We start from the raw sequence: 11,038 nt of genomic DNA on the forward strand, positions 1-11,038 counted from the left end.
TGCTGAGTTCCTTATAGTTCTCATTAAGTTGCTTGAAGTTTTAATTTGTGAGCCCCATCAAAGTCAGTGGGATAGCTGTCAGGGGCACAGGTTCAGGCTCACTGGGTAGCATCAGGCTATTACCTTGACCTCTGTATCTGATAAATTGCCTCCATTTCATTTAGTTCCTTGTGTTGATTCCTCCTTTTCTTGGGGATTATTTCTTTGTCTCCCCATTTAGTAAGTCCAGTCTTCTAGTGCACCAGATCAGGCATGTTAGGTCACAGCGGCAGGTCCACCAGGGGTGTTGGGGCACAGCAGGGTTGGGTCTTCCGGGGGCGCCAGGTAATGACAGTGTGGCCTGGTGCAAGGATGTAAGGATGGTTGTCCAAGGGGCACTAAGTCAGGCATGCTGGGTAGTGATGGCTAGCTGGTGCATACAGGAGAGTCAGATCATGGTGGTGGGGCCAGGTGAGCCCCATCAAAATCAGTGGGATAGTTGTAAGGGGCCCAGGTTCAGGCTTGCTGGGTAGCATCAGGCTTGTACATCCTGGGATGCTGGGCTGCAACTGTGGCGCCACACGCACTTGTCTGTGGCCTCAGGGTGTTGGGCCATGGCCGATCCCCAGGCTGTGGATTCTCCGAAATCTGAAGCAGGAAATGTTCATTCCATCAAGCTATGTTGATAATAGAACTGAAAAAAAGGCAAATATAATTCCGTCTCCAAACTCTTTTGCAAACTGAGATTTGTTTTTGATATTGTAAAATATTTCTATTCAAGAAAATTCAGCAACAGGAATTTCATGAAATAACAATTAAGTAGCCTTACTCAGTCTCAAATGACTACTTAGACAGTTTTATGGTTTCAGTGCTCAAACAGTAGTTTTTAGAAGCAAACATCAGAAAAGATACAAATAAATTTGACTCTGAAATCATTTGTAGTATTGACCTGACATATTGTGTGGGCATGTAGTGTTGTAAGTGGTAAAATTTAAGAAGTTTAATCTAAATGTGTTTACATTTTCCCCTAAAATAAGGAAGACACTTTAATAAGAAAAAAAAGAAAAGTAACAGCAGCTAAGTAATTTGAGATTAAAACCACACATAAAGAAACAAGTACAAAAAGCATAATCCTATGATACAGTTAGATTGGCACAGTGAAGACTAAATGCAAGACACAAAAGACAAATTGTGTAATAAATAGGGCCACAGTTGAAAACTGTCATTTTTCCCTCCTAAGAAGCCAAAATTGCACTCTAAGTTTTGTTGGGAAGCAGCAGAGTTTACAAGAAAAGTAGGCAGAAAACAGCTGTATAGGCCAGGTATAATTTATACATTTAAAATTGCTGTAATTCTATAATTCCCAGGGGTAAATGTTATAGTTACTGAATGACTCTGCTTGATATTATGTCTTCTTCATACTTCAACTACTCACAACACCTGAAAATGGGAGAAAACAAAAGAAATATTTTTATTCGCATAAAACTTGTGTTTGAGATAATCATGAAATAAACAAAGTAGATAAAATATACGAATAGTTTAAAAACACTTTGGCCAGTAGCTATGACCACATTCCACAACATTTTTAAAAAATGGCAACCTTAAATGATTTGATTTCTTCTCTTCTATTTCAAAAGTAGAGCTACTTACGAGCAGTACAATGTTTAAAAAAAGGTCACCCCACCCTTCGTTTTTATTATTCCTAAGAGAGCTATGCGTGAGCTGATGCATGAATTACATATTTTTTAAAAAGAAGATGGAAAGGTGTAGACAGTGTCAGTGACCTTCTTAAGCTAAGGACCTTTAACAAGAAATGTTATATACATGGAAGCTATTAAAAAAAAAAAAGAAAAAAGAAGAGAAGGACAGGGATACGGTCCATACTACTTACCTATGTGTTTAAAAGAAAAACTCAACTTTCAAAGTATTATATAAGGTAGAAGACCAGCCATATAAAATTGGGTAGTAAAGGTATCAGTAATATTAATACACTGCCATAATTCCCTAAAATAAATCCAGTGTTTTAAAATGTTTTTCTTGATAATTAAAACATTAAAAGCCGAAACCGGTTTGGCTCAGTGGATAGAGCGTCGGCCTGCGGACTGAAGGGTCCCGGGTTCGATTCCGGTCGGGGGCATGTGCCTGGGTTGCGGGCGCATCCCCAGTGGGGGATGTGCAGGAGGCAGCTGATCGATGTCTCTCTCTCATCGATGTTTCTAACTTTCTATCTCTCTCCCTTCCTCTCTGTAAAAAATCAATAAAATATATTAAAAAAAAAACATTAAAAAATTTCTCTACAAAAGTTTTTAATTTCCCAGTCATTTATCACTTAAGTAAATCCTATGTGTCCCAATCATGGTTTAAGAGTTAAAAAAACAAACAAAAAAAAAGTAAGAACTATTATTTTTGGATCAACAATGAGACAAGCCTGTAAACTTTATACTTTTATATTTACTTCACATTAGCTACCTCACTCATATGTTAAACTGCCTTATTAGCACTCTACTTTCAAGCTAAAACCTAGCTATATTTAACAAAGGCCTTGGTCTATCTTCTCTGCTAAGGAGATTAGAGTTCAAAGTTTACATATGAATTTTAATCTGAGCACAGTATCAAAAAAAGGATAAACTTTCATCTATATTTGTGCTTTAAAAGGCTCCTTGCCCACCTCTCACTTCTAGAAAAGTACCTGTAGGTAATTACACTTTAACTTGTATAATTCTTAAGAATGACTTCGATTTTACTAATAAAGGAGCTCAAATATAGCAGGACCTTGAATAATATTTTTTCAACACTGTTTCATTATAATGTTGCTAAGATGCTATATGAACTTAACTCTTGTTGTGTTTTTTAAAATATGTTTTTATTGATTTTTAGAGAGGCAGGGAGAGAGGTAGAAACATTGATGAAAGAGAAACATAGATCAGATGCCTCCTGCATGGCAATTTTTAAAGCAGGCAATCACTCTTTAGTCAGGGGCACTGAACTCTTTTCCCTTATATTATCAAACTAGTAAGTGACAACAACCAAAACAGCAATAGCCATCTGGTGTGAATGAATCAAAATTATACCTATTTTTTTTTATCAGATTGGCAAAAAATAGATTCTTTGGTGTGCCAAAGAATTTTAGTAATTAGTTTAATGTGTGCCATGGGATGAAAGAAGTTGGAAATCACTGGTTTGTCTAGAGAATTTTAAAAAATTGAGGTATCTGAATATAGATTGGTGTTAGGTAATATTAAAAATATTTTTAGTGGCTAGATGATTAATAATATTTTGGTGATAACATTGTGGCTATGAAGAAAAATGTTATGATTTAAAGATACATTAAGCAGGTCATGAATGCATAATTTATTTTATGTTAACAAATTTTAAAAGGAGTCAAAATGAGAAAGAAATTATTTAAAAAGTAACTTGAAGTTCATGTAAGTTGAAAAGTCAGGATTCAAACTCAGAACTTCAACATCCAAGCTCTTTTCACTATCTTAAAAATCCTATACGGTGTGGACAAAAAATTATATTAAATTTTAATGTGAATCCTCCAGAATATTGCTTAATTCTCCATTCAAATTGAGAGCCAATGTTACATAAAATGTGAAAGTATAAACAAGATAAAAATAAAGATTTTAATATTCGTCAGAAACAAGTTAAGCCTAATAATTATCTAATACTTTTAGTTTCCAAAACAACTACATATCCAGGACTTCCTAAAGAATTAAAATCTGAGTTCCCTCCATATGATGAAATATCAAACAGCTATTAACTAATCAAGTTGTAGAAAAAAAAACGTTCAGAATATATTACTAAGATAAAGAAGCAGGTTACAAAGTAGCATATGTAAAACAGGAATAGTATGATATTAAATATTCATCAACAATTTAAACCTTTTAATTTAAAACTTATGAAATAAAGCTCTAGAAAGATAAACACAATATACTGGGTGTTATCTCTAGAGATATTTCTTTCTACTTTGTAATAGTCTTTAGTCCCCTACAAGTAACAAGTATTACTTACATAGTTAAAAACAAACAAAAAAGTATAAGAACTCACACATCTGTTTGAAAAATCACTTTCAATAAGTAAATGGAAAAGGACACAGAAATAACTCATAAGAAAGAAAATACTAGTGGGCAATAAATATAGGAAAAAAAAATCCAATTTCATTAATCAACCAACGAAATGCTTCTGTTGGTTTATCACGTCAGAAGCTTGAAAATTATTAATACTCAATCCTGCAAAGATGCAACAAAATGGACAGTATCCTTGGCTAAAATGCAACTTGGTATAATCTTTCAAGAGCCTTAAAAATGTTCACATTTTCTTAAAATTCTATTTTTGGGAATCTTCTGAAAATAATCTAAAAGATGAGGTGGTGTAAAAAAGATAATCATACTTTGAATTTCATATATAGAAATTTGAATTTTGGAAAAATTTCAAGTATGGAAAAAATTAACACACTTAAATTATATATCCAATAAAAGAAAACAGTTAATAGCAGTATCTTTTTTAAGTGATCCAGTGCTATGTTAGGAACACAAATTTGGCCCAGCTGGCATGGCTCAGTGGTTGACCTATGAACAAGAAGTCATGGTTCAATTCCCAGTCAGGGCACATTGCAGGAGGCAGTATGCAGGAGGCAGCTAACTGATGTTTTAAGCTCACATCCGTGTTTCTCTCCCTCTATTTCTTTCAGAATTAATAAAACATATAAAAATAAATAAATCATGAGAATAATGAGAGAATCTAAAAAAATGTTTAACAATCAATGGTTGAACATTTCCATTTACAGTTATAATTCAAAAGCAAGATATGAACTACAAACCTGTAGGTAATGTGTCGTGCTTATACTTGTTTGCCCCCTCCACCTCGTATTACCACAGGCTGGCTGTTCTGAGTAAATGCACCTCCTCCACGAATTGCACTTGGATGAGTTGGAGAAGCTGCTGGATGTTGCCCAGGACGAATAGGTTTAGCTAATATAAAAACCAAAAACTGGCTTTAGAATAAATCTTAAAACATGCCTGTAACTATTTTTTAGGTCTCTTGTCTTTACTTACCACAAATTCTTGTGTTTTGTTTTTCTCTTTTTTCCCTCTCATTAAATTCCTTTCTCTCACTTTTTAGTTACATCTTTTTCGCACATCAATTGTTATATTAAAGCATGAAATACTGCTGATGACTTTTGTTTTCATTTTAGAGTATTTTTATTAAAGCTAGGGACAGTGAAACAAGGAAGGGCCTAGGACAGTGGTCGGCAAACTCATTAGTCAACAGAGCCAAATATCAACAGTACAACGATTGAAATTTCTTTTGAGAGCCAAATTTTTTAAACTTAAACTATATAGGTAGGTATATTGTTATTAACTTAATTAGGGTACTCCTAAGGCTTAGGAAGAGCCACAAGGGGCCAAAGAGCCGCATGTGGCTCTCGAGCCATAGTTTGCCGACCACGGGCCTAGGATAACAGGAGAAGAACTAGGTAGAGGTATGAGCCCAGGCTGGGCTGCTTTGGCTCACTAAGGAGTGAGAGGAAAGGAGGCTTTTGGGCGCAGGCTCAGGGAGTTTGCCTGGGATGAACTGCCTATTGCTGTCCTGGTTGTAAGCCTCATGGGGTCCCTAAGAGTTTAGAAGATGCATGTCTTTGGGGAAGGGGGAAGGTCACCTTGGGGATGAGGGTCTACCCTAAAGTTTTCAGGAAGGAGAGCATACCCTGGAAACTGTATTTTAAGGGGTTTCAAAGGCTAGGCATTTAGGGTAAGTTTTAGGGGAGCATGACTTATTTTTTTGCCATTCCTTTTACTTTAGTAACATTGCTCTATAGTTTATTTCCTACCCCTGACCATTCTTGCTTGCGTGTCTAGTTATTATTTATCTTCTTGTTCACTTTATGTGGTTATTACTCAACTCTATGCTGCTTTCCTAACAATGCCACTCTTTGGAAAGTTAAAAAATAAAAACAGACAAATACCACCAACACAGCACGTAAAGTTTTTATGTGTTCTACTAACCAATTTGTGCAGAATGCCCTCTTCTGGCCATATTCTTTGACCTGACTGCTTCCTTTATACGATCTACTTCTTGCTGATAACGTTTGCGATCACGAGATGCATTTTCTTTGGCTTCTTTCAGTGCCGACTCCAGAGCTTTCACTCTCTCAGCTGTGGCTCTCAGTCGCTTTTCCAACTTAGGAAGTTCACAGCGAAGATCTGCATTATCACGTACCAACTAAAGGTACATAAATAAGATTAGGATTCTAGCTATAAGAAGATTAAGAAAATAAGCAGTTCAGGAGAACCAAGATGGCAGTGCAGGTAAATGCCAGTATTTGCCATCTCCCACAACCACATCAAAATTATAACTAAAATACAGAACCATCATTCAGAACTGCCTGATAGCTGGCTGAATGGAAGTCCTACAACTAGAGAAGTAAAGAAGAAAGCATGTTGAGACTGCTCGAGGGGCAGAGGCTAAGAACGGGTTGGTCTGACACCCATTTGTGCTGTTTTTTGTTTTTTGTTTTTAACCCAAGGGGATATTGTCCCTGCGGGACCACCATGAGGAGCAATGGGTCCCAGCCCCACACCAGACCCCAGTCCAAGGTCTCAGAGTTGGGAAAAGAAGTCCCTATAACTTCAGGTTGTAAAAACCACTAGGATTGTGGCTGAGGGACATGCAGACTGCCGGAGATCGATGTATCCCTCTTAAAGGGCCCAAGAGGAACATACTCGGACTTGCTTCCTCTGAGCTATAGTGTCAGAGGGCGTTGGGGGACATAGACAAATACGGGGTTGACCTGGATTGTCTGGCATTGGGACAGGAACTTGGGGCCAGCTTTCTACCAGACAGAAGTGCTCATAGGGGTCACTGTTCCTATGCTGAAACTTACCCTGTCCCAGGGCTGACTGGCAAACATATCTGAGTCCCCATCAACCTAGAGCACACTATTTTCTCCACCCTATGATTCTGAGACCCCACCCCATCCAATTTGCAGCCCACCCAAGCTGTTTTCAGCAGCTTTTCAATATGAATGGGCTGTCCTGGCTCAGGCTTCAGACTTTGCTAAAATCTCTCAAACAAGCTGCAGCTGGTGTCAGCGTGCCCCAAACTTATCAATAAAAGGCCCAAGACCTGGCACCAGCACCAGTCTATCTTGCTTCACAGCTGGGCCTCACCTGGGCACTTCCAAGCCCAATACAAATAGCAGTCATCCACAGATCTCTCTGTAGTTTCTGCCAGGTGGCACTGGGCAGTGAGTGACTTTGCATCTCCCAGGAGGCCCGAGAGCCAGTGCACCCAATGGACAGCTTCAGACCATACTCTATACATCCATAAGTGACACACTCAAAGGGCAGACTCAGTGAGTACCATAGCCCTACTGAAGCAAGTCCTGCTCCACAGGGATGTTTCCTGCACAGCAGCTCTTTCACTATAGTTGCTGCTGGTCCTCACAGCCAATTGGTCTGGAGGTCAATTTCTCCCAGTGATACCAACAGTACTCAATTACAAGACTGAGCACACAGTCCACACAGGAGTTCTCCTAGAGGGACCAGCTGGGCACTATGGGACACTTACTACACAAGGCCACTCTACTGACTCCAGGAGACATGACATAGCTGCTCTACCCAATATATAGAAACAAACACAGGGAAGTAGCCAAAATGAGGAGACAAAAGAATCATGTCACAAATGAAAGAAATGGAAGAAAGCAAACTACTGGACACAAAGTTCAAAATCAGGATTATAAAATTATTCAAGGATCTTCATGAGACCTTCCAGGGACTTAGTAAGACTTTCAAAGATATTAGTGAGAATGCCAAAAACATGGAAAAGGACCAGTCAGAAATTAAGCATACACTGCCTGAAAAAAGAATAATTTGAGGGAGTCAACAGTAGAGCAGAGGATTCCAAGAATCAAATTTATGTTTTAGAATATGAGGAAGCAAAAAACACCTAATAAGAAGAGAAAAAAAGAAAAAATCCAAAAAATATGAAGATAGTGTAAGGGGCTTCTGGGACAACTTCAAGCATATCAAATTATGGGGTGTCACAAGGAGAAGAGAGAGATCAAGATAATGAGAATCTATTTGAAGAAATAATGACAGAAAATTGTCCTACCTGGTCAAGGAAATAGACTTATAAGTCCAGGAAGCAAAGAGAGTCCCAAACAAGGGGAACCCAAAGAGGACCACCCAAGACACATCACAATTAAAATGCCAAGGGCAAAAGACAAAGAGAGAATCTTAAAAGAAGCAAGAGAAAAGCAGTTAGTTACCTATAAGGGAGCGCCCATAGGACTGTCAGCTGATTTCTCTACAGAAACTATGCAGGCTAGAAGGAATCGCAAGAAATATTCAAAGTGATGAAAAGCAAGGACCTACAACCAAGATTACCCAGCAAAGCTATCATTTAGAACTGAAAGAGCTTCACTAACAAGAAAAAGCTAAAGGAGTTTATCACCACCAAACCAGTATTATATGAAATGTTGAAGGGTATTCTTTAAAAAGGAGAAAAAGATAAAAAATATGAACAATAAAATGGCAATAAATACATACCAATCAACAATTGAATCTAAAAATGAAAATGAGTAAGAAACCTAATGAACAGCATAAACTGGTGAATAAAATAGAATCAGAGGCATGGAAATGAAACAGACTGATGATTCTCAGAGGGAAAGGGGTGAGGGGGGCGGGAAGAGATTAAACAAAGATCTCATATGCATACATGCATTATCTTTGGACACAGACAACAGGATGGTGAAGACCTGGGGTTGGGTGGGAATCAGGTGGAGAAGGGCAATGGGGGGAAAAAGAGGGCTATTTGTAATACTCTTAACAATAAGGATTTTAAAAAAAAGAAGAAAATATGCTATTCATAATTTCTCTTTAGAAAAGAGAATTTTTTTAGAAATTTAATTTTAAGGTTTTCCAATTAGCTTAGCAACAAGCAAGAAATTCATATATTCGTATATATCGTACACATATATTTCTCACACAGATTTAATTTCACTTAAATTAGGGTGTGAGTGGATCGTTATTTCCTCTTAGGCAATAACAATGAGTTAGAACATAGTGTTAGGTTTCTTTAGTAAGATACTCATCTGGTGGAAATGAATATAATTTTAGACCCACAAAAACACACAACTTTAGCAAGTCCTTAATATTTTTGAAAGCAAAAAAGGCTAAAATTTCTTTAACCTTACTCTAGTGCAAACATCTAGTGTAAACATCAAGTTTACAACAGCAAAGATATACAATTCAGTATGCTAAGAAATAATTTAAGTAAATAAAGCATGTATCAAACTAATTAAAAATAAGAAAAAGTAAGCAGTACTTTTGAAAAAGTATGAACGGGCCTGGCCGGCATGGCTCAATGGTTGAGCATCAACCTGTGAACCAGGAGATAATGGTTCAATTCTCGGTCAGAGCACATGTCAGGGTTGCGGGCTTGATCTCCATGGGGGGGATGCAGGAGGCAGACAATCAATGATTCCCAGTCATCATTGATGTTCCTCTCTCTCTCCCCCCATCTCCCTTCCTCTTTGAAATCAATAAAAATATGTTTCTTTAAAAAAAATAGAACTGCCTCATGAACCGGGGGCATTAAATGTAAAAGAACCAAAAAAAATTCTATTTCAGCTGCAAAGACTTATCTACCCGAGGTATTTTAATTACCTTGAATAAATTAAGAAAACTGACAGATTTGAAATCCCAAAAAGGTTTTCATTGGATTTTTGATAGAGGACTGTTAAAAATATTAACTACCCTATAAATTGTTAGCAATAACGGAATGGTTCCGAGTATGAACAATGTAAAAATTGCCACTTCTCAATTCTTGCAACTATCACAAAATATGTATATTTTTTACCTGTTTATGGACTTTAGTGAGTTGTTCAAGATTATTTTCAAGAAAAGAGATTTTTTGCTTCTGAGCAGCACTGCCTCCAGTGTCATCAGAATCGATCTCTGCACTCTTAAGAAAAGAAGGCTGATTAATAATGAACGAATTTTTAAAAAACCCAATCCTAACTAAACAAAAGTTGTTATAACAACATAAAACATTTTGCTTATGCAGGCAAAGAATTACACACTACAGACAGCATTTATTCAAATGCCCACACCTCAGTACAGTTTTGTTACCTTTTTAACTCTGGTGGCTAGATCCTGAACAAAGAGCTTCCGCAGGTTGTGTAAAGTCTGAAGTTCTTTTGCCTTGAATTAAGAACAGCAGTATTTTTGGAGTTCAGACTTCAAATTTAATATAACCAATGGGGGAAAAATCCATTAAACATTCCCCAATCCTATTTATTTTCAAGTTTTTCTTACCACTGTCTCTTCCAAACCCTTCAAGTCTTGTCTTGCCTGTTCTCGTCTATCTTGCATAATCCTAGACAGAGGAAGAATGTACATATATTTTCACCTTTGAGTCCATAAAATTCTAGTTTTATTTAGCACAAGGGCTGATGCAATTATTTATCTGAAAGAAATTTTTAAATTCAAATAAATGAAGACACTCATTTTTAAAAGTTTACTCATGTTGTATCTTTCAAAGAAATTTTTATAATGCTTTATAAATCCTTCTAAATCCATTATTAGAAGAAAATTCTCCTATATAGCAATGGAAGAGATAAAATAAAATGTAGCAGAATCCAAAGAATAAAAAGTGGCTCTTTTTATATTTTAGAATATGTCACATATAGCATACTGCTTTTATTCGAGATAATTCTGATTTAACTGGTAATTACAGAGATTATAAATTACTGTAACCCTAGCTTAGTTGGTGAGAGCTCATCCCAATAAGCCAAGGTTGTGGGTTTGATCCCTGGTGAGGGCATATACACAAGAATGAATGAATGCATAAATAAGTGGAACAGCAAATCGAGGTTTTTCTCGAATATCAATAAGTTTTTTTAAAAAATTTAAAATAAATTATTGATATTAAAATATTCTACATATTTTATTTAAAATTATTCTCTTAAGTGAAGTAAGCCAGTCAATGAAGGAAAAATACCACATGAGCTCACTCATTCATGGATAATAAAGACCGTTATAAACTTTTGAAT

At 36.6% G+C, this 11,038-nt stretch overlaps 1 protein-coding gene across 2 annotated transcripts in view; it reads right to left on the bottom strand.

Annotated features, from left to right (window-relative positions):
- Window positions 1–814: 814 nt before the first annotated feature.
- Window positions 815–11,038, bottom strand: part of KIF5B (kinesin family member 5B) — a 79,029-nt gene continuing 68,805 nt past the window's right edge. For both annotated transcript variants that reach the window (XM_006775191.2, XM_015571425.1), the window contains 6 exons: window positions 10,302–10,362; window positions 10,116–10,187; window positions 9,844–9,948; window positions 5,988–6,204; window positions 4,802–4,952; window positions 815–1,419 (listed from right to left, as the gene is read on the bottom strand). In XM_006775191.2, the coding sequence (XP_006775254.1) occupies window positions 4,822–4,952; window positions 5,988–6,204; window positions 9,844–9,948; window positions 10,116–10,187; window positions 10,302–10,362 (586 nt within the window). In that variant the 3' untranslated portion in view covers window positions 815–1,419; window positions 4,802–4,821. The remainder of the gene's footprint in view (window positions 1,420–4,801; window positions 4,953–5,987; window positions 6,205–9,843; window positions 9,949–10,115; window positions 10,188–10,301; window positions 10,363–11,038) is intronic.

Source organism: Myotis davidii, unplaced genomic scaffold (genome assembly GCF_000327345.1).
Source record: "Myotis davidii unplaced genomic scaffold, ASM32734v1 scaffold909, whole genome shotgun sequence".
NCBI lineage: Eukaryota > Metazoa > Chordata > Mammalia > Chiroptera > Vespertilionidae > Myotis > Myotis davidii.